Genomic DNA, 25139 nt, shown 5'->3' with positions numbered 1-25139 from the left:
AAAATCAAATGCTCTTTATATAGCCAGACCAGAGTCACCACAGGGTCCTTATGAGGCCTTTTCACACTGCACGGTGTGTGTGTTTCTACCTGGTATGTCACTATAGACGTCAGCAGCAGGGTTGGTGTAGAGATCCTCGTAGTCGTCATCCTTCAGCTTGTTGAAGGTCCCCAGGAAGGACGAGTATGAGCCTGTGTGTTGAAACAGTGAGGGTGTGAAGCGGATCACCTCGCTCTGTGTCAAAAGCACCCGGAAGTGACTGAACAGGAAGTCGCAGGGCATTTCCTGGTAGAACAGGAAGAGGAAGCGTGAGAGGAGGGGGAGGTGTTCTGAGTGGTACAGCTTCCCAATGTAGCCCAGCGCTGAGAACTCTAACGTGGCCCAGGGCACTTCCATTTGCTGGACACGCCCCCTGATGGCGGACAGGAAGTGATGCGAGCAGGAGACGTCGTCCTCCAGCTGCAGGTAGTGCAGGCTCCGCCCAGTGCAGAACTGAATCAGGAAGCTATAGTCAACGTTCTGTTTGGAGCGGAAGGTCACACGGTCAGCCTTGTCGTTAAAGTTCCTTTTCAGGCCTAGAATATAGAAACAACTAGTTAACCATCTGACCAACCAACCAACCAACCAACTGACCGACCGACCAACAGAGCATATAAGCGGTGTTACAATCTGAGTGTGTTTATAAGGTGTGTGTATATAGGTGTGTGTGTGTTTATATGGTGTACCTGTATTAGTGGGTAGCAGAAGTGTGGACTCGAGTCACATGACTTGGACTCGAGTCACAAATATGATGACTTACAACTTGACTTTGACATTAACACCAATGACTCTTGACTTGACTTGGACTCGAGTCACAAATATGATGACTTGCAACTTGACTTTGACATTAACACCAATGACTCTTGACATGACTTGGACTCGAGTCACAAATATGATGACTTGCAACTTGACTTTGACATTAACACCAATGACTCTTGACTTGACTTGGACTCGAGTCACAAATATGATGACTTGCAACTTGACTTTGACATTAACACCAATGACTCTTGACTTGACCTTGAACCTTTTGACTCAAACTAACTTGATACCCTCCCCAAGCCTCCCCAACTCTGCCCAAGCCTCCCCAACCCTCCCCAAGCCCAAATATTAAAAGTCATGCTATTAAAAAAGTGTGCAGCGCATCAACTCTTCATTTAACGGATTACAGTTTGAGTCGGACAGCAGCCAATCAAATTGTGCCATCTGGGAAAAAGTTGGGCGTGGCAGTGCAGAGTGGTCTGACGCTAGACTTGTTACAGTATTCTTTCTCACGGCTACCCATGTATTTCCATGGAAAATAATACAAATACATATTTTTAAAGCATTCATGATTTGCGTAAATGTAATATACTAACTATTACTCATTAAAAATATTAAATGGTATTACATTTGGTGAAGAGCATATTATAACTTATAACTCGAAACTCAAAGTTTAGGACTTGACACTTGACTTGATACTTGAGTGCTGAGACTTGAGACTTACTTGTGACTTGTAAAACAACGACTTGGTCCCACTTCTGGATGGTAGTACTGTGTGTGTACCTGTATTAGTGGGTAGTACTGTGTGTACCTGTATTAGTGGGTAGTACTGTGTGTGTAGTTGTATTAGTGTTGATACTGCGTGTGTACCTGTTATTGGTGGGTAGTACTGCTTGGGGACATGTACCACCAGTAGCTGGTTTGCCTTCAGCTGGGAGGGGAAGTTAGCTGTAATCTCGCCCAGCGTGGTCGCTCTCCATTGGGCATCGAAGTCTGTCAGCAGTACCACCACCAACATGGAGTTTAGCTCTGCCAGGGAGGAGCGGGAGAAGATGGAGGACAAGGTGGAGATCAGATAGCTGCCTTTAGGACGACTCACCGAGCACAGCCCAATGGTCAGGTACTCTGGAGAGAGAGAGAGAGAGCGAGAACAGACCAATATTCAGGTACGTAAGTGTAATGTTTACTGTTCATTTGTATTGTTTATTTGACATTTATTTATTATCTACTTCACTTGCTTTGGCAATGATAACATATGTTTCCCATGCAAATAAGACCTTAAATTGAAATTGAGAGAAAAAACAGCCCGATTGTCAGGTACTCTGGAGACAGAGATATGACAGCATTCCCTCCCCCATATGCCCCACTAGACAATACTACGACAATATAACCAAAAAAAATGGGTCACAACTCCTGCGGCTCTGTCACACGCTGGGTATGTACATAGTCAATGGTAGACTTCGAAGAGACTCCTATGGTAGGTACACCCATAGCTCATCTCTTGGCAGTAGTACTGTAGACTACTTTATCACTGACCTCAACCCAGAGTCTCTCAGAGCGTTCACAGTGAGCCCACTGACACCTCAATCAGATCACAGCAAAATCAGTCTACTTGAACAGAGCAATACTCAATCGTGACACATCAAAGCCAAAATAACTGAATAATATTAAGAAATGCTATAGATGGAAGGAAAGTAGTGTGAAAAGATACCAAAAAACAATTAGGCAACAACAAACTCATTCCCTTTTATACAACTTCCTGGACAAAACGTTTACACAAGGTCTAAACTTGGCGAGAGAGTCTTTCTCTCTCTCTCTAACTCCTTGCTGTCCCCTGGCCATGCTGCTGCTCCAGTTTCAACTGTTCTGCCTGCGGCTATGGAATCCTGACCTGTTCACCGGACGTGCTACCTGTCCCCAGAGCTGCCGTTTTCAACACTCTAGAGTTGGGCCTTTCTAGGGAGTTTTTCCTAGCCACCGTGCTTCTACACCTGCATTGCTTGCTGTTTTAGGCTGGGTTTGTGTACAGCACTTTGAGATATCAGCTGATGTAAGAAGGGCTATATAAATACAGTGCCTTGCGAAAGTATTCGGCCCCCTTGAACTTTGCGACCTTTTGCCACATTTCAGGCTTCAAACATAAAGATATAAAACTGTATTTTTTTGTGAAGAATCAACAACAAGTGGGACACAATCATGAAGTGGAACGACATTTATTGGATATTTCAAACTTTTTTAACAAATCAAAAACTGAAAAATTGGGCGTGCAAAATTATTCAGCCCCCTTAAGTTAATACTTTGTAGCGCCACCTTTTGCTGCGATTACAGCTGTAAGTCGCTTGGGGTATGTCTCTATCAGTTTTTCACATCGAGAGACTGAATTTTTTTCCCATTCCTCCTTGCAAAACAGCTCGAGCTCAGTGAGGTTGGATGGAGAGCATTTGTGAACAGCAGTTTTCAGTTCTTTCCACAGATTCTCGATTGGATTCAGGTCTGGAATTTGACTTGGCCATTCTAACACCTGGATATGTTTATTTTTGAACCATTCCATTGTAGATTTTGCTTTATGTTTTGGATCATTGTCTTGTTGGAAGACAAATCTCCGTCCCAGTCTCAGGTCTTTTGCAGACTCCATCAGGTTTTCTTCCAGAATGGTCCTGTATTTGGCTCCATCCATCTTCCCATCAATTTTAACCATCTTCCCTGTCCCTGCTGAAGAAAAGCAGGCCCAAACCATGATGCTGCCACCACCATGTTTGACAGTGGGGATGGTGTGTTCAGCTGTGTTGCTTTTACGCCAAACATAACGTTTTGCATTGTTGCCAAAAAGTTCAATTTTGGTTTCATCTGACCAGAGCACCTTCTTCCACATGTTTGGTGTGTCTCCCAGGTGGCTTGTGGCAAACTTTAAACGACACTTTTTCTGGATATCTTTAAGAAATGGCTTTCTTCTTGCCACTCTTCCATAAAGGCCAGATTTGTGCAATATACGACTGATTGTTGTCCTATGGACAGAGTCTCCCACCTCAGCTGTAGATCTCTGCAGTTCATCCAGAGTGATCATGGGCCTCTTGGCTGCATCTCTGTTCAGTCTTCTCCTTGTATGAGCTGAAAGTTTAGAGGGACGGCCAGGTCTTGGTAGATTTGCAGTGGTCTGATACTCCTTCCATTTCAATATTATCGCTTGCACAGTGCTCCTTGGGATGTTTAAAGCTTGGGAAATCTTTTTGTATCCAAATGCGGCTTTAAACTTCTTCACAACAGTATCTCGGACCTGCCTGGTGTGTTCCTTGTTCTTTATGATGCTCTCTGCGCTTTTAACGGACCTCTGAGACTATCACAGTGCAGGTGCATTTATACGGAGACTTGATTACACACAGGTGGATTGTATTTATCATCATTAGTCATTTAGGTCAACATTGGATCATTCAGAGATCCTCACTGAACTTCTGGAGAGAGTTTGCTGCACTGAAAGTAAAGGGGCTGAATAATTTTGCACGCCCAATTTCTCAGTTTTAGATTTGTTAAAAAAGTTTGAAATATCCAATAAATGTCGTTCCACTTCATGACTGTGTCCCACTTGTTGTTGATTCTTCACAAAAAAAATACAGTTTTATATCTTTATGTTTGAAGCCTGAAATGTGGCAAAAGGTCGCAAAGTTCAAGGGGGCCGAATACTTTCGCAAGGCACTGTACAGTTGATTTGATGGGGGAAAACATAAAACACATTTCTTCCCACAGGGCCGTGAGGTGAGACAGGGATGCAGCTTAAGCCCCACCCTCTTCAACATGTATATCAACGAATTGTCGCGGGCACTACAACAGTCAGCAGCACCCGGCCTCACCCTACTAGAATCTGAAGTCAAAAGTCTACTGTTTGCTGATGATCTGGTACTTCTGTCACCAACCAAGGAGTGTTACGGTGCGTGAATGAGGACCCAAAAGCGAATTAACGTAAACAGAACTTCTTTAATAACAAAACATAGGTAGGCTCAGATGGACCGGCAGATTCCGACAGGACAGGACAAGGTTGCAGCAAACATGACGATAGTCTGGTTCAGGCATGAAAAACACAAACAAGAATCCGACAAAGACAGGAACAAAAACAGAGAGAGATATAGAGGACTAATCAGAGGGAAAAAGGGAACAGGTGGGAAAAGGGGTGACGAGGTAGTTAGGAGGAGACAAGGAACAGCTGGGGGAAAGAGGGGGAGAAAAGGTAACCTAATAACGACCAGCAGAGGGAGACAGGGTGAAGGGAAAGGACAGAAACAAGACACAACATGACAATACATGACAGTACCCCCCCACTCACCGAGCGCCTCCTGGCGCACTCGAGGAGGAAACCTGGCGGCAACGGAGGAAATCATCGATCAGCGCACTGTCCAGCACGTCCCGAGAGGGAACCCAACTCCTCTCCTCAGGACCGTACCCCTCCCAATCTACTAGGTACTGATGACCACGGCCCCGAGGACGCATGTCCAAAATCCTACGGACCCTGTAGATGGGTGCGCCCTCGACAAGGATGGGGGGGGGGGGGGGGAAGACGAGCGGGGGCGCGAAGAACGGGCTTGACACAGGAGACATGGAAGACCGGGTGGACGCGACGAAGATATCGCGGAAGAAGAAGTCGCACTGCGACAGGATTAATGATCCGAGAAATACGGAACGGACCAATGAACCGCGGGGTCAACTTGCGAGAAGCGGTCTTAAGGGGAAGGTTCTGAGTGGAGAGCCAAACTCTCTGACCGCGACAATATCTAGGACTCTTAGTTCTACGCTTATTAGCAGCTCTCACAGTCTGCGCCCTATAACGGCAAAGTGCAGACCTGACCCTCTTACAGGTGCGCTCGCAACGTTGGACAAAAGCCTGAGCGGAGGGGACGCTGGACTCGGCGAACTGAGATGAGAACAGCGGAGGCTGGTACCCGAGGCTACTCTGAAAAGGAGATAGCCCGGTCGCAGACGAAGGAAGCGAGTTGTGGGCGTATTCTGCCCAGGGGAGCTGTTCTGACCAAGACGCAGGATTGCGAAAAGAAAGACTGCGTAAGATGCGACCAATAGTCTGATTGGCCCGTTCTGCTTGACCGTTAGACTGGGGGTGAAAGCCGGAAGAGAGACTGACGGAAGCCCCAATCAAACGGCAAAACTCCCTCCAAAATTGAGACGTGAATTGCAGACCTCTGTCCGAAATGACGTCTGACGGAAGGCCATGAATTCTGAAAACATTCTCGATGATGATTTGTGCCGTCTCTTTAGCAGAAGGAAGCTTAGCAAGGGGAATAAAATGAGCCGCCTTAGAGAACCTGTCGACAACCGTAAGAATAACAGTCTTCCCCGCTGACGAAGGCAGTCCGGTGACAAAATCTAAGGCGATGTGAGACCACGGTCGAGAGGGAATGGGAAGCGGCCTGAGACGGCCAGCAGGAGGGGAGTTACCGGACTTAGTCTGCGCGCAGACCGAACAAGCAGCCACGAAGCGACGCGTGTCATGCTCCCGGGTGGGCCACCAAAAACGCTGGCGAATGGAAGCAAGCGTACCCCGAACGCCAGGATGGCCGGCTAACTTGGCAGAGTGAGCCCACTGAAGAACGGCCAGACGAGTAGGAACGGGAACGAAAAGAAGGTTCCTAGGACAAGCGCGCGGCGACGGAGTTTGAGTGAGTGCTTGCTTTACCTGCCTCTCAATTCCCCAGACAGTCAACCCGACAACACGCCCCTCAGGGAGAATCCCCTCGGGGTCAGTGGAGGCTACTGAAGAACTGAAGAGACGAGATAAAGCATCAGGCTTGGTGTTCTTAGAGCCCGGACGATAAGAAATCACGAACTCGAAACGAGCGAAAAACAGCGCCCAGCGCGCCTGACGCGCATTAAGTCGTTTGGCAGAACGGATGTACTCAAGGTTCCTATGGTCAGTCCAAACGACAAAAGGAACGGTCGCCCCCTCCAACCACTGTCGCCATTCGCCTAGGGCTAAGCGGATGGCGAGCAGTTCGCGGTTTCCCACATCATAGTTACGTTCCGACGGCGACAGGCGATGAGAAAAATACGCGCAAGGGTGGACCTTGTCGTCAGAGAGGGAGCGCTGAGAAAGAATGGCTCCCACGCCCACCTCTGACGCGTCAACCTCGACAACGAACTGTCTAGTGACGTCAGGTGTAACAAGGATAGGTGCGGATGTAAAACGATTCTTGAGGAGATCAAAAGCTCCCTGGGCGGAAACGGACCACTTAAAGCACGTCTTGACAGAAGTAAGGGCTGTGAGAGGAGCTGCCACCTGACCGAAATTACGGATGAAACGACGATAGAAGTTCGCGAAGCCGAGAAAGCGCTGCAGCTCGACGCGTGACTTAGGGACGGGCCAATCAATGACAGCTTGGACCTTAGCGGGATCCATCTTAATGCCTTCAGCGGAAATAACAGAACCGAGAAATGTGACGGAGGAGGCATGAAAAGAGCACTTCTCAGCCTTCACAAAAAGACAATTCTCTAAAAGGCGCTGGAGGACACGTCGAACGTGCTGAACATGAATCTGGAGTGACGGTGAAAAAATCAGGATATCGTCAAGGTAAACGAAAACAAAGATGTTCAGCATGTCTCTCAGGACATCATTGACTAATGCCTGAAAGACAGCTGGAGCGTTAGCGAGGCCGAAAGGAAGAACCCGGTATTCAAAGTGCCCTAACGGAGTGTTAAACGCCGTCTTCCACTCGTCCCCCTCCCTGATGCGCACGAGATGGTAAGCGTTACGAAGGTCCAACTTAGTGAAAAACCTGGCTCCCTGCAGGATCTCGAAGGCTGAAGACATAAGAGGAAGCGGATAACGATTCTTCACTGTTATGTCATTCAGCCCTCGATAATCTATGCAGGGGCGCAGGGACCCGTCCTTCTTCTTAACAAAAAAAAACCCCGCTCCGGCGGGAGAGGAGGAGGGGACTATGGTACCGGCGGCAAGAGCTACAGACAAATAATCTTCGAGAGCCTTACGTTCGGGAGCCGACAGAGAGTATAGTCTACCCCGGGGGGGAGTGGTTCCCGGAAGGAGATCAATACTACAATCATACGACCGGTGTGGGGGAAGAGAGGTGGCCCTGGACCGACTGAACACCGTGCGCAGATCGTGATATTCCTCCGGCACCCTTGTCAAATCACCAGGCTCCTCCTGTGAAGAAGAGACAGAGGAAACAGGAGGGATAGCAGACATTAAACATTTCACATGACAAGAGACGTTCCAGGAGAGGATAGAATTACTAGACCAATTAATGGAAGGATTATGACAAACTAGCCAGGGATGGCCCAAAACAACAGGTGTAAAAGGTGAACGAAAAATTAAAAAAGAAATGGTTTCGCTATGATTACCAGAAACAGTGAGGGTTAAAGGTAGCGTCTCACGCTGAATCCTGGGGAGAGGACTACCATCCAGGGCGAACAAGGCCGTGGACTCCCTTAACTGTCTGAGAGGAATGTCATGTTCCCGAGCCCAGGTCTCGTCCATAAAACAGCCCTCCGCCCCAGAGTCTATTAAGGCACTGCAGGAAGCTGACAAACCAGTCCAGCGTAGATGGACCGACAAGGTAGTGCAGGATCTTGAAGGAGAGACAGGAGTAGTAGCGCTCACCAGTAGCCCTCCGCTTACTGATGAGCTCTGGCTTTTACTGGACATGAAGTGACAAAATGACCAGCAGAACCGCAATAGAGACAGAGGCGGTTGGTGATTCTCCGTTCCCTCTCCTTAGTCGAGATGCGGATACCTCCCAGCTGCATAGGCTCAGCACCCGAGCCGGCAGAGGAAGATGGTAGTGATGCGGAGAGGGGGGCAACGGAGAACGCAAGCTCCTTTCCACGAGCTCGGTGACGAAGATCAACCCGTCGCTCAATGCGAATAGCGAGTTCAATCAAGGAATCCACGCTGGAAGGAACCTCCCGGGAGAGAATCTCATCCTTTACCTCTGCGCGGAGACCCTCCAGAAAACGAGCGAGCAAAGCCGGCTCGTTCCAGCCACTGGAGGCAGCAAGAGTGCGAAACTCAATAGAGTAGTCTGTTATGGATCGATTACCTTGACATAGGGAAGACAGGGCCCTGGAAGCCTCCTCCCCAAAAACAGATTGATCAAAAACCCGTATCATCTCCTCCTTAAAGTCCTGATACTGGTTAGTACACTCAGCCCTTGCCTCCCAGATTGCCGTGCCCCACTCACGAGCCCGTCCAGTAAGGAGAGATATGACGTAGGCGACACGAGCAGTGCTCCTGGAGTAAGTGTTGGGCTGGAGAGAAAACACAATATCACACTGGGTGAGGAACGAGCGGCATTCAGTGGGCTCCCCAGAGTAACACTGCGGGTTATTGATTCTGGGCTCCGGAGATTCGAAAGCCCTGGAAGTGGCCGGTGGATCGAGGCGGAGATGGTGAACCTGTTCTGTGAGGTTGGAGACTTGGGTGGCCAGGGTCTCAACGGCATGTCGAGCAGCAGACAATTCCTGCTCGTGTCTGCCTAGCATCGCTCCCTGGATCTCGACGGCTGAGTGGAGAGGATCCGAAGTCGCTGGGTCCATTCTTGGTCGGATTCTTCTGTTACGGTGCGTGAATGAGGACCCAAAAGCGAATTAACGTAAACAGAACTTCTTTAATAACAAAACATAGGTAGGCTCAGATGGACCGGCAGATTCCGACAGGACAGGACAAGGTTGCAGCAAACATGACGATAGTCTGGTTCAGGCATGAAAAACACAAACAAGAATCCGACAAAGACAGGAACAAAAACAGAGAGAGATATAGAGGACTAATCAGAGGGAAAAAGGGAACAGGTGGGAAAAGGGGTGACGAGGTAGTTAGGAGGAGACAAGGAACAGCTGGGGGAAAGAGGGGGAGAAAAGGTAACCTAATAACGACCAGCAGAGGGAGACAGGGTGAAGGGAAAGGACAGAAACAAGACACAACATGACAATACATGACAAGGAGGGCCTACAGCAGCACCTAGATATTCTGCGCAGATTCTGCCAGACCTGGGCCCTGACAGTAAATCTCAGTAAGACAAAAATAATGGTGTTCGAAACATGGTCCAGTTGCCAGGACCACAAATTCCATCTAGACACCGTTGCCCTAGAGCACACAAAAAAAAAATATATATATATATATATATATATATATATATACACATACACAGGCCTAAACATCAGTGCCACAGGTCATTTCCACAAAGCAGCTAACGATCTGAGACAAGGCAAGAAGGGTCTTCTATGCCATCAAAAGGAACATCAAATTGCTAAAAACTACTTGAATCAGTTATAGAACCCATTGCCCTTTATGGTTGTGAGGTCTGGGGTCTGCACACCAACCAAAAATTCACAAAATGGGACAAACACCAAATTGAGAGTCTGCATGCTGTAACGGTTTTGACTTGAGGTTATTATTTATAGGGGTGCCAGGTAGGTTGTGCCTACCAGAGAAAACATTGGTTTCTCCTTTTGGTTTGGGAGGGAATGAGTCCCATCTGGTCCGTCAAGTCTACACCAATACAAAGGACTCATGTAAAAGTCAGGATGGAAATAAACTTTTCATAAACCCTTAAAACATTGGAAAGAACTTCAAAAACAACTATATTATTTTGCGTGGGTTGTATTAGCAACATCAATGATTACACACACATATAATAATAATATAACACAATGAGTTCTGGTTCCTCCAGAAATGTCCTGTACCTCGGGCCTAAAAAGAGTCCAGCCCGGTAAAGGAGTTCAGGGAACTCAAGTGACTTTTGTCACGCCATGTTTGTCCATTCATTCAGTGTAGCGTAAACCCAGTTTTAATCATACAAACAATATAAAGCCTATCAACTCTAACTAAGTCCTCCCCTACACCTAACTACACAAATCATCACAGTATACCTCACATCAAAACAAATGAAATATCGTAGTCAGTCGGTCAGTCAGACAATCCAATCCGCCAACAGATCTCCAGCGGAGAAAGGTCACGAAGAACGGAGAGGTGTAGTCCACGGACGCAAAGAGTGGGTCCGATCCTGGGTAAACTCTCTTAGGCTACAAAACACACGTTTAACGGCAACAAACGGAATAGAGAAGCTTCGGAACTGAGGGTTGAACACATCCTCATTCACGTCTCCATCACAACCCCACTTTTGCGCAGCTGATGCTGCTATTTATTTGGGAATTAAAGGGAAAGCGCCCTATTGGAAGGAGAAGCACTATTTAATTGGGAATTGAAGGGGAAGCGCCCTATTGGAAGGAGAAGCACTATTTAATTGGGAATTGAAGGGGAAGCGCCTTATTGGAAGGAGAAGCACTGAGACGGTTCAGAAAAATTCAGGGCCGTCACACACCCCCTCCCCTGGAAAAAGCCGACCATTGCACTGGAAGGCACATCTTGGTCGGGGAAACCGAGAAAGGTCTCCTCATCACTTTCCTCTACAAAAATATTAATGACTTTTTGGAGCTCACGCTCCTCAGCTGAGGGGTCACAGGCCTTAAGGTGTGAGACTTCTGGGTCTGGGAATCCGAGAAAAGTCTCCTCACTTTCCTCTTCAAACATATCCAGGACCTTGTGGCGCTCAATTTCCTCCAATTCATCAGTCGAGGGGTAACAGGCCTTAAGGCGTGAGACATGGACAACGTGCATATCTTCACCTGTGTCCTCTTTCACCACTCGGTAGTTCAAAGGGCCCATCTGCTCCACAATCCTATATGGTCCTTGCCATTTAGGAGCGAGCTTGGCCGAGAAGAATTGTTCAGCTTTCGAGTAAGGATGAGAGCGAAGCCACACCCGATCACGAAGCTGGAACTGCATGTCTCGTCTGTTCTTATCATAATTTATCTTCTGCTTGAGTCGAGCCTGGATCATGTTCTTTGAGACAAGAGCTCTCAAGTCGTGGAGATGGACTACCTGGTCATAGCAAGCAGCGTCTGGAGTAACCTCCTGGGGCTGTAGCACCATATCCAAGGGTCCTCGAAGGGGACAACTTAGGTTCAGCTCTGCAGGTGTGACTCCAGTGGACTCTTGCGCAGCAGAATTCAGGGCAAATCAAAACTCGTGAAGGTGCTTGTCCCAGTGTTTGTGCTGGGTCCCTACATAGGAAGCAATCATTGTCTTCAAGGTTCGATTTACTCTCTCAGTGAGGTGGGCTGTGGGTGATAGGCCGTGGTCAACTTCTGTCTCAGGCTCCAGCTTTGGCATGTCTCCTCAAAAAGATCAGAGACAAATTGGGAACCTCGATCAGACAGGATGTAATCAGGCACTCCCCAGCGAGTCAGGATCTCTTTCGTAAGGATGTTAGAGACGGTCCTCGCTGTGGCCTGACGCAGGGAAAAGAGCTCCACCCACTTTGAATAGTAATCAACAAAAACAAGCATGTACACATTCTGATTGGAGCTTCTAGGAAATGGACCCATCACATCCACTCCTAACATTTTCCAAGGTCGGGTAACCACCATTCGCTGCAACTTGCCAGCAGGCTTTCTACCTTCTGGTTTGTACATTTGACAAATCTGACAATTTCGGATGTGTGACTTCACATCCATGCTCAGATGTGGCCAGTACAGTAACGCTTGCAACCGCTTGTAGGTTTTGAACCTGCCCAAATGACCAGCTAATGGGTCTTCATGGAAATGTTGAAGCAGTTGTAGGCGTAGAGTTTCAGGTATGTACATTTGGTAGAGGGTTCTGTGGGGTAGTTGTACAACACAGTAGACTTTGTCTTCAATGATGGTCAGCTTTGTGGTAGGATTGACCATCTTTTCTCCATCTTCCAGGATAGTCTGGTACAAAGCCTGTACTTCTGGATCATCCTGTTGGGCTTTCCATATCAGAGATGGGAAAGTCAGTTTTGGGTGGGTCTCGACTGCTTGACAGGACAGTAGCACATGTAAGATGAGGGCCACCGTTATCACAAGAAGGAGCTCTGGACAAGACATCTGGAACAATGTTGTATTTTCCTTTCCTGTATTCTACTGCAAAGGTGAACTCTTGCAACCGTAGAGCCCATCTTATGAGTCTGGTACTTGGTTTGTTGGTCTTGAACACCCACACAAGGGAGGAATGGTCAGTGACCACAGTGAAGTGTCTTCCCTCCAGGTAGTACCTCCACTTCTCCAAAGCCCAGACAACTGCAAGGCACTCTTGCTCGGTTGTGGAGTAGTTCCGTTCTGTTCCATTCATTGTCCGACTGGCAAATGCTAGCACTTCTTCAGTGCCAAGTCCAGTCTGTTGGACTAGGACAGCACCAAGTCCAACATCACTTGCATCAGCGTAAACAACAAAAGGGCAATCAAAGTTGGGATGACCCAAAATGAAGAGCAGAATAAGGCCGATACCGGCTAATTATTAAAATCCAGAAAAGAGCCGTTAAATTCTACAACCACCTAAAAGGAAGCGATTCCCAAACCTTCCATAACAAAGCCATCACCTATAGAGAGATGAACCTGGATAAGAGTACCCGAAGCAAGCTGGTTCTGGGGCTCTGTTCACAAACACAAACAGACCCCACAGAGCCCCAGGACAGCAGCACAATTAGACAACCAAATCACGAGAAAACAAAAATAATATTATTTCCAATGTGTCAAGTAATTAACAAAAAAAAACAGAACAAACTATGCCATTTGGCCCTAAACAGAGTGTAGACAGTGGCAAAATACCTGACCACTGTGACTGACCCAAACTTAAGGAAAGCTTTGACTATGTACAGACTCAGTGAGCATAGCCTTGCTATTGAGAAAGGCTGCAGTAGACAGGCCTGGCTCTTGTCGTGGACATTTCCTCTATTTACCAAATCATGAGAGCAAACCACACACAAGTCAGAGTTAGTTATCACAAAGTCCATCTTTAATTATATTAGCTCTATCACAACCCTGTGACTCTCAGATCAATTCAGTGTCTATTAATGAATTCTCTGAGAGTTCCTCACACATTTCAACTGAGATCCTTTATAGCAAAGACACATAGTGAGACAGCATAGGCATAATTTATCGTTCAGCTTTGTCTCCTAAACTATGTTATTTTCTCAAACTCAGAACCATAAACCAATCCTCCATATCAACAGGCATATATCAAATCCATCCTATCTTGACAAGATCACAGAGACACACAGACTGGCACACAGACATTGTGGAGCCAAGAGATACACGCTTGACCTCTCCCCTCTCTCCGGCCCAAGCAACTTAGTCTTGACATAGAACAGATACTGCAACCCCGCCACAGTATTATACAAAAATAACATTCTGATGAGAAGTAACTTACAAACATATGATGAATATAAAACATCTTACCCATGTTACCAACTAATTCTGATTATTCCACAACAGTCTCTAGAGAAGACTGGGCAGTGTGAACATAGCCTCAAAATGAGGTGGAAACTGAGCTGCACTTCCTAACCGCCTGACAAAAGTATGACCATATTAGAGAAACATATTTCCCTCAGAGTACACAGATCCACAAAGAATTGGAGAAAAAAAATCCAACTTTGATAAACTCCAATATCTATTGGGTGAAATACCACTAACACCTCTGTCTGATCACAGCCAAATTACATTGTTCCTCAAAAGAACAAACATGGCAACAACCACACATCCACAGCCCAGTCAGCTGTACAACAGACATTCACAGCCCAGTCAGCTGTACAACATCAGAAATCCACAGCCCAGTCAGCTGTACAACATCAGAAATCCACAGCCCAGTCAGCTGTACAACATCAGACAATCATACAGATAGGTCCAAAATAGAAGAATACAAGAAAACAACCAGTAACCAAAACTTAGATAACTTTCTGGACACCACATCCACTCACATTAAATAATCAATCTAGCAGTAAAAAACATCAACAATATATTGAGTTTAGACATTTTGGCTAATTTATTACAGTAATATAATTAAATATCACATTCAGACCCTTTACTCAGAACTTTGTTGAAGCACCTTTGGCAGTGATTATATTTTTACCTTTATTTAACTAGGCAAGTCAGTTAAGAACAAATTATTATTTACAATGACGGCCTACCAAAAGGCAAAAGGCATCCTGCGGGGGCTGGGATAAATAAATAAATGATATTGGGGACATCTGGTGGCCTTTTGGCAGAGATGCACGTGTAGTTCTGAGTACTGTATCAAAAGTCCAAAATCCGTCATAAATTCCTGACAACTGGGCCTCTGAACATTCAAAATGCTTAATATCATGGACCTACGTGACCGAGGACACTCAAATAAGGCACAGAGAAGCCTAAAAGCGTCCAAAACAAAGAAAGACACCGAGCCAACTAAGACCAGCGAGGATACACTGCGCCATATTGAAGGCTCTGAATCAACAACAAACTTCGATGCAGGTAATGGGTAAACAAGCAGTTAAGGAATCCCTGGAGGAACTGCTTTCTGGGGGAAATTACATTAATTAAAGATGTGGTGGAAGCCTCCAACACGTCTATCTTAAAACTCTCAAATGACCTGGCCAGTCAATCTGTCAAATGCAAGTCTCTGGAGCAGTGCTGTGATGAGATGCAGGTTAGCAGCAGGACTTCTACGGACGTCATAGCCACCTGCCGAGATGCAGTGAAACAACTGCGGGAGAAAATTATGTCGCTTGAAGACAGAGAGAGGAGACTGAGCATACTGTCTGGTGGGCCTGGAAGAAACGACAGAGGGTTCTGACCCAAAAGGTTTTCTTCAGGAGAATCTACCAAAATGGATACTGTTGCTACAAGGGAGGAAGATTGAAATTCAACGGGCACACCGAATCTACAGTGGCAATAAAAACCCTGGCCGCCCCCGTCCCCTCATATTCTGCCTGTTAAGATATGAGGACCAAGTGGATATCCTGAACCAGAGCCCTGGAGAATCCACCGAGACATGGGAGATCCAATCTGGCATTCTACCCAGACTACAGCAACGAAACCATATTGAAGGGGAAATCCTTCGACCACGTCAAACAAGAGAAGGATCCCAGTCATCGCCCCCCATTCCTCCAGATTCTCCCCACTTCAGACGGAAGAAACAGACAGCCCCCCTCCTTCCTTGGATACCCATTCGCATGAAGACCCATCTTAACTAGTAAGATGGACACAACTATTGCTAAGCTAACTAGCTAACGTCATCCATGTTTATTTGTTATTCAGTGACATAATGTAGTTAATTGGTACGAGGGGCATGGTGGATTTGTTAACTTGGCGGTTAGCATTCTGGTTATATGACTAATAGGCAGCTGGCTGGCACGTGGCTAGCTAGCTGAGGTGGCTGGCTGGTTAGGTTAGCTGGCTGGCACGTGGCTAGCTAGCTGAGGTGGTTGGCTGGTTAGGTTAGCTGGCTGGCACGTGACTAGCTAGCTGAGGTGGCTGGCTGGTTAGGTTAGCTGGCTGGCACGTGGCTAGCTAGTTGAGGTGGCTGGCTGGTTAGGTTAGCTGGCTGCCTGGATAAGTATTTGGGTGAGGCTGCAAATGTAGCAGGCTAAAATTTTCAGCCATCAGTAAAGCAGTTGTGGGGTAGGGTAAACATTATGGGGATTAACATACAGAGCGCTCAGCTTGGTATGAACGTGTTCTGTGAAAAGTAATGTTGCCACATATTCATGTCATGTTGGATAAAACCTAATGGGACTATATGTGGGACGTGCATCGCTGTTTGGGAGCCTCCTGATGTTAGTGAATTTCAGTTCCTACCTACCCAAAGAGAGCGGTTGAAGCTATTGACTTCCTTTCTTGCGGGTGGTTAGGGGTTTGGTCACACATATGTATAATGGTGCACAAAAGAAACAAAGACTTACTTCTGAAACTCGTCAGTTTATTTTTGTTCTGAGAAATTAAGGCTACTCCATGCGATAAATTGCCAAGAAACTTAAGATCTCATACAACGCTGTGTACTACTCCCTTCACAGAACAGCGCAAACTGTCCCTAACCAGAATAGAAAGAGGAGTGGGAGGCCCCGGTGCACAACTGAGCAAGAGGACAAGTACACTAGAGTATCTAGTTTGAGAAACAGACCCCTCACAAGTCCTCAACTGACAGCTTCATTAAATAGTACCCGCAAAACGTAAACAGTGAAGAGGCGACTACGGGATGCTGGCCTTTTAGAGACACCCCTCAGAGACACCAATACTCCTTAGCCGGCTCACAAGAATGGAATGGTCTACTGTATCAAAAGCTTTGACCAAGTCAATGAAAATAGCAGCACAACACTGCTTAGAATCACAGCAATGGCGACATTGAGGACCTTTAAGGTTGCAATGACACATCCATAACCTGAGTGGAAACCAGATTGCATACCAGAGAGAATACTATAGACATCAAGAAAGCCAGTCAGTTGATTATTAACAAGATTTTCCAAAACCTTTGGTAGGAGAATCAGAATTAGCTAAGTAACTTAAATAAGACATCTTAATTTTCTGCAGAATATGCTTATATGATTGAACTGTTGAACTATTGTTATTATAATGTATCCCGTCAGACTCTGGTGTTGGCAGCTGCACTTCCTGCCTCATATGGGCCTCAGTCACCTGGGGTCCAGAAGGGGAGAAGTCTGGCTTGTCTATCACATGTCACTGTTGCTATGTAGAATATCAGAAAGAGAATAGGGCAAATGAGATCAGAAGGGAACACTGTTTCCATAGGGGAATGTGTATCTAATATGAACCATGTGAAGGGATGGCTCTATTCACTCTGTGTGACTGTATTGTGACCAGCCCCCTTATCGATAAGTTATTTTAATAAAGTTAATATCCTGATTGGTGATTGATTGACCTTGTCTCTCCTCATTATTGATTAAAATATCCACTACAGAGGGCAAAATTGAAAAACATCAAAACAGTAAGGATCAGATTTATCAAACTGCAACAGACCTATATCGATCCTACCCTGCCTTTCTAAAGGTCTTCGAAAGCCAAGTTAACAAACAGATTCACGACCATTTCGAATCCCACCGTACCTTCTCCGCTATGCAATCTGGTTTCAGAGCCAGTCACGGGTGCACCTCCGCCACGCTGCAATGTTCTAAAGGACATCATAACCGCCATCGATAAGAGACATTACTGTGCAGCTGTATTCATGGACCTGGCCAAGGCTTTCGACTCTGTCAATCACAACATTCTTATTGGCAGCCTCAACAGCCTTGGTTTCTCAAATGACTGCCTCGCCTGGTTCACCAAATACTTCTCAGATAGAGTTCAGTATGTCAAATCGGAGGGCCTGTTGTCCAGACCTCTGGCAGTCTATGGGGGTGCTACAGGGTTCAATTCTCGGGCCGACTCTCTTCTCTGTATACATGAAAGATGTCGCTCTTGCTGCTGGTGATTCTCTGATCCACCTCTACGCAGACGACACCATTCTGTATACTTCTGGCCCTTCTTTGGACACTGTGTTAACAACCCTCCAGACGAGCTTCAATGCCATACAACTCTCCTTCCGTGGCCTCCAACTGCTCTTAAATGCAAGTAAAACTAAATGCATGCTCTTCAACCGATCGCTGCCTGCACCTGCCCGCCTGTCCAACATCACTACTCTGGACGGCTCTGACTTAGAATATGTGGACAACTACAAATACCTAGGTGTCTGGTTAGACTGTAAACTCTACTTCCAGACTCACATTAAGCATCTCCAATCCAAAATTAAATCTAGAATCGGCTTCATATTTCACAGCAAAGCCTCCTTCACTCATGCTGCCAAACGTACCTTCGTAAAACTGACCATCCCACCGATCCTCGACTTCGGCGACGTCATTTACAAAATGGCCTCCAAAACACTCTACTCAGCAAATTGGATGCAGTCTATCACAGTGCCATTAGTTTTGTCACCAAAGCCCCATATACTACCCACCACTGCGACCTGTACGCTCTCATTGGCTGGCCCTCGCTTCATACTCGTCGCCAAACCCAATGGCTCCAGGTCATCTACAAGTCTTTGCTAGGTAAAGCCCCGCCTTATCTCAGCTCACTGGTCACCATAGCACCCACCCGTAGCACGCGCTCCAGCAGGTATATCTCACTGGTCACCCCCAAAGCCAATTCCTCCTTTGGCCGCCTCTCCTTCCAGTTCTCTGCTGCCAATGACTGGAACAAACTGCAAAAATCTCTGAAACTGGAAACACTTATCTCCCTCACTAGCTTTAAGCACCAGCTGTCAGAGCAGTTCACAGATTAATGCACCTGTACATAGCCCATCTATAATTTTGCCCAAACTACCTCTCCCCCTACTGTATTTATTTATTTAGCTCATTTGCACCCCATTATTTCTCTCTACTTTGCACATTCTTCCACTGCAAATCTACCATTCCAGTGTTTTACTTGCTATATTGTATTTACTTCGCCACCATGGCCTTTTTTTACCTTTACCTCCCTTATCTCACCTCATTTGCTCACATCGTATACAGATTATTTTTCTACTGTATTATTGACTGTATGTTTGTTTTACTCTATGTGTAAATCTGTGTTGTTGTATGTGTCGAACTGCTTTGCTTTATCTTGGCCAGGTCGCAATTGTAAATGAGAACTTGTTCTCAACTTGCCTACCTGGTTAAATAAAGGTGAACTAAATAAAAAATAAAATAAATAAACAAAATCTGATCCCTGCACTCTTTAATATTTATATCAACGAACTGGCCACAATTCTAGAAAAATCCTCAGCCACTTGTGTCCACAATTCAGAGGTTAAACGTCTGCTCTTGGCAGATGACCTGTGCCTTCTGTCACCCACAGTACATGGCCTACAGCAGAGCCTGGACCTACTAGAGCAGTACTACCAGACCTGGGCCCTGACAGTAAACCCCCACAGCACATGGCCTACAGCAGAGCCTGGACCTGCTAGAGCAGTACTGCCAGACCTGGGCCCTGGCAGTAAACCCCCACAGCACCTGGCCTACAGCAGAGCCTGGACCTGCTAGAGCAGTACTGCCAGACCTGGGCCCTGGCAGTAAACCCCCACAGCACATGGTCTACAGCAGAGCCTGGACCTGCTAGAGCAGTACTACCAGACCTGGGCCCGGGCAGTAAACACCCACAGTACATGGCCTACAGCAGAGCCTGGACCTGCTAGAGCAGTACTGCCAGACCTGGGCCCTGGCAGTAAACCCCCACAGCACATGACCTACAGCAGAGCCTGGACCTGCTAGAGCAGTACTGCCAGACCTGGGCCCTGGCAGTAAACCCCCACAGTACATGGCCTACAGCAGAGCCTGGATCTGCTAGAGCAGTACTGCAGACCTGGGCCCTGGTAGTAAACCCCCACAGCACATGGCCTACAGCAGAGCCTGGAACTGCTAGAGCAGTACTGCCAGACCTGGGCCCTGGCAGTAAACACCCACAGCACCTGGCCTACAGCAGAGCCTGGACCTGCTAGAGCAGTACTGCCAGACCTGGGCCCTGGCAGTAAACACCCACAGCACATGGCCTACAGCAGAGCCTGGACCTGCTAGAGCAGTACTGCAGACCTGGGCCCTGGCAGTAAACCCCCACAGCACATGGCCTACAGCAGAGCCTGGATCTGCTAGAGCAGTACTGCCAGACCTGGGCCCTGGCAGTAAACCCCCACAGCACATGGCCTACAGCAGAGCCTGGACCTGCTAGAGCAGTACTGCCAGACCTGGGCCCTGGCAGTAAACCCCCACAGCACATGACCTACAGCAGAGCCTGGACCTGCTAGAGCAGTACTGCCAGACCTGGGCCCTGGCAGTAAACCCCCACAGTACATGGCCTACAGCAGAGCCTGGACCTACTAGAGCAGTACTGCCAGACCTGGGCCCGGGCAGTAAACACCCACAGTACATGGCCTACAGCAGAGCCTGGACCTGCTAGAGCAGTACTGCCAGACCTGGGCCCTGGCAGTAAACCCCCACAGCACATGACCTACAGCAGAGCCTGGACCTGCTAGAGCAGTACTGCCAGACCTGGGCCCTGGCAGTAAACCCCCACAGTACATGGCCTACAGCAGAGCCTGGATCTGCTAGAGCAGTACTGCAGACCTGGGCCCTGACAGTAAACCCCCACAGCACATGACCTACAGCAGAGCCTGGACCTGCTAGAGCAGTACTACCAGACCTGGGCCCTGGCAGTAAACCCCCACAGTACATGGCCTACAGCAGAGCCTGGATCTGCTAGAGCAGTACTGCAGACCTGGGCCCTGACAGTAAACCCCCACAGCACATGACCTACAGCAGAGCCTGGACCTGCTAGAGCAGTACTGTCAGACCTGGGCCCTGGCAGTAAACCCTAAAAAGATTAAAATAAATGAATGAATTTCCAAAGAATATCCAGATCTCAGGGAATTAGTTCTCAAATGGTACAAAATATATAGAGTACTGAACACACTACAATTACCTAGGTTTAAATATATAGAGTACTGAACACACTACAATTACCTAGGTTTAAATATATAGAGTACTGAACACACTACAATTACCTAGGTTTAAATATATAGAGTACTGAACACACTACAATTACTGAGGTTTAAATATATAGAGTCCTGCACACACTACAATTACTGAGGTTTAAATATATAGAGTCCTGAACACACTACAATTACCTAGGTTTAAATATATAGAGTACTGAACACACTACAATTACTGAGGTTTAAATATATAGAGTACTGTACACACTACAATTACTGAGGTTTAAATATATAGAGTACTGCACACACTACAATTACTGAGGTTTAAATATATAGAGTACTGCACACACTACAATTACTGAGGTTAAATATATAGAGTACTGCACACACTACAATTACTGAGGTTAAATATATAGAGTACTGAACACACTACAATTACTGAGGTTTAAATATATAGAGTACTGCACACACTACAATTACTGAGGTTTAAATATATAGAGTACTGAACACACTACAATTACTGAGGTTGAAATATATAGAGTACTGCACACACTACAATTACTGAGGTTTAAATATATAGAGTACTGTACACACTACAATTACTGAGGTTTAAATATATAGAGTCCTGAACACACTACAATTACTGAGGTTAAATAATAAGCTCAATTGGACACCTTAATGAGGCAGTGAATGAACTGAGAGAGAAAGCATGCAGGGCATTCTACGCCATTACAAAGCAAATTCAAATTGAAATACCTATTAACATTTGGCTAAAACTAATTGAATGTATCATTGAACCAATTGCACTTTATGGCAGTGAGGTATGGGGTCCACTTGCAAAACAGGATTTCATCAAATGGGACAAAGACCCCATTGAAACCCTGCATGCAGAGTTCTGTAAGATTCTCCTACATGTCCAGAGGAAAACTACAAACAATGCATGCAGGCCAGAATTAGGCCAGTATCAACTATTAAAATAAATAAAAATAGCAATTCAGTTTAGGAAACAATACAATGACCCCCTCTCATATAATTACCAAACCCTGCAATGCCAAGGGCTGAGCAAAGACAATAATCCCCTCATTCAGCTGATCCTGAGGCTGAGTTCACTAACCTGTTCTACTAACACACTGAAGCCTCACGACCAGACCATCCAATCAATCAGGATAAACCAAATTACAACACAGTCAAAACAAAACTGTATTGCTTATTGGGAAACAACAAGCACAAGGCAAAATGCAGCGCTATCTGGCCCTAAATCGACAGTACACCGTGGCTAACTATTAGACCATAGCTACTGATCAAAACCTTAGAAAAACCTTGACAAAGTACAGTGAGCACAGCCTTGCCATTGAGAAGGGAAACAGGAAAACCTGGCTCCCTGTAGAGGAAAGGCTGTACAACCACTGCACAACAGCAGAACCTGGCTCCCTGTAGAGGAAAGGCTGTGCAACCACTGAACAACAGCAGAACCTGGCTCCCTGTAGAGGAAAGGCTGTACAACCACTGCACAACAGCAGAACCTGGCTCCCTGTAGAGGAAAGGCTGTGCAACCACTGAACAACAGCAGAACCTGGCTCCCTGTAGAGGAAAGGCTGTACAACCACTGCACAACAGCAGAACCTGGCTCCCTGTAGAGGAAAGGCTGTGCAACCACTGCACCACAGCAGAACCTGGCTCCCTGTAGAGGAAAGGCTGTGCAACCACTGCACCACAGCAGAACCTGGCTCCCTGTAGAGGAAAGGCTGTGCAACCACTGAACAACAGCAGAACCTGGCTCCCTGTAGAGGAAAGGCTGTGCAACCACTGAACAACAGCAGAACCTGAGACGGAGCTGCATTTCCTGACAAAATTTCAAAAATATAAAACAATTAGAGAGTGTAATTTTCCCAAATGTGAAACCCTGTAGAGGAAAAGCTGCATCACAGCAGAACCTGAGACAAAATGTCAACAAATTAAAACAATTAGAGACCAGAGGGCCGTTCTGCTCCTAACCAACTGTGCTATTTTGTTGTGTTGTTGTTGTACATAAATCAGAGGGCTGATATAAATACTATGCATGCCAGTCTCTCTTGGCTAAGAGTTGAGGAGAGACTGACTGCATCACTTCTTTTTATAAAGAAGCATTGATGTGTTGAAAATCCTAAATTGTTTGTATAGTCAAATTACACACAGCTCTGACACACACATTTACCCAACCAGACATGCCACCAGGGGTCTTTTCACAGTCCCCAAATCCAGAACAAATTCATGAAAGTGTACAGTATTATAGAGAGCCCTTATTGCATGGAACTTCCTTCCATCTCATATTGATCAAATTAACAGCAAACCTGGTTTCAAAAAAGAGATAAAGCAACACCTCACGGAACAACGCCTCTCCCCTATTTGACCTAGATAGTGTGTGTGTATGCATTGATATGTACTATAGGGTACAGTGGGCTCCAAAATTACTGCCACCCCTAACTGGCAATGCACAAACAATACTTTAAACAAATATAAACAATATAATTATAGAGATAAATTCAAAATACCAACATGTGAGAAATACTGTATTTTATTAATGTTTCAATGGAACCAACCAAAATCATTGCTTGATTTAATAAAAAAATCAACGTCCTCCAAATCAAGGTTTCACAATTAATGGCACCTTTAAATATTATTGTAAATAACATCTACCAAAATTAAACCAGGAACTACATTCCACTTATTTAAGTTGATCTAAGTTTTAAGGAACTACTACTTCCTGTTTCACTAGGCATGCAATATCCCTTTGTCATCCAACACCATGAAGAAAGGAACTGGCAGTTCAAAAGAGACAGATGGTCGTAGACCTTCATAAATCTGGTCATGGCTACAAGAAGATCCACAAACGATTGAATATACCACTGAGCACTGTTAGGGCAATTATTTAAAAAAATTCTAAAGATAAGGAACAGTTGAAAACCTCACGGGTAGAGGACGCAAATGCATTTTGCCCCCCAGGAGAGGGAGGAGGATGGTGAGAGAAGCAACAAAATCCCCAAGAATCACTGTGAAAGAATTGCAGGCCTTGGTGGCGTCTTGGGGTCACCAGGTTTCAAAAAGCACCATCAGATGCCACCTCCACAACCACAGGCTCTTTGGAAGGGTTGCCAGAAGAAAGCACCATCAGACTCCACCTCCACAACCACAGGCTCTTTGGAAGGGTTGCCAGAAGAAAGCACCATCAGACTCCACCTCCACATCCACAGGCTCTTTGGAAGGGTTGCCAGAAGAAAGCACCATCAGACTCCACCTCCACAACCATAGGCTCTTTGGAAGGGTTGCCAGAAGAAAGCCCTTAATGACCCCAAGACACAGACGCAAGCACTTGGAGTTTCCAAACGTCATTTAAATTATGACTGGAAGAAGGTGCTCTGGTCAGATGAGACCAAAATGGAACGTTTTGGTCAGATACAGCATCAGCATGTTTGGCATCGAAAAAGAGATAGAAGGAGAGGCACCTCACACCCACTGTGTAATATGGAGGGGGGTCAGTGATGTTTTGGGTCTGTTTTAATTCCAGAGGTCCAGGGGCACCTCATACCCACGGTGAAATATGGAGGGGGGTCAGTGATGTTTTGGGTCTGTTATAATTCCAGAGGTCCAGGGGCACCTCATACCCACGGTGAAATATGGAGGGGGGTCAGTGATGTTTTGGGTCTGTTTTAATTCCAGAGGTCCAGGGGCACCTCATACCCACGGTGAAATATGGAGGGGGGTCAGTGATGTTTTGGGTCTGTTTTAATTCCAGAGGTCCAGGGGCACCTTATACCCACGGTGAAATATGGAGGGGGGGTCAGTGATGTTTTGGGTCTGTTTAAATTCCAGAGGTCCAGGGGCACCTCATACCCACGGTGAAATATGGAGGGGGGTCAGTGATGTTTTGGGTCTGTTTTAATTCCAGAGGTCCAGGGGCACCTCATACCCACGGTGAAATATGGAGGGTGGGTCAGTGATGTTTTGGGTCTGTTTTAATTCCAGAGGTCCAGGGGCACTGGTTAAGATTGATGGCATA

At 46.4% G+C, this 25139-nt stretch overlaps 1 protein-coding gene across 1 annotated transcript in view; it reads right to left on the bottom strand.

Moving 5' to 3' along the window:
• Positions 1-25139, bottom strand: part of LOC110492713 (alpha-1,3-mannosyl-glycoprotein 4-beta-N-acetylglucosaminyltransferase C) — a 42564-nt gene that overhangs the window by 4028 nt on the left and 13397 nt on the right. The window contains exons 4-5 of the mRNA XM_036947841.2: positions 1669-1923; positions 90-575 (exon numbers count right to left, since the gene is read on the bottom strand). Coding sequence (XP_036803736.2) covers positions 90-575; positions 1669-1923 — 741 coding nt within the window. The remainder of the gene's footprint in view (positions 1-89; positions 576-1668; positions 1924-25139) is intronic.

Source organism: Oncorhynchus mykiss, chromosome 16 (genome assembly GCF_057628025.1).
Source record: "Oncorhynchus mykiss isolate SJ-2025 chromosome 16, ASM5762802v1, whole genome shotgun sequence".
Taxonomy (NCBI): Eukaryota; Metazoa; Chordata; class Actinopteri; order Salmoniformes; family Salmonidae; genus Oncorhynchus; species Oncorhynchus mykiss.
Note: the sequence above shows the minus strand (reverse complement) of the source record. Positions and strands in the feature narration are given on the sequence as shown.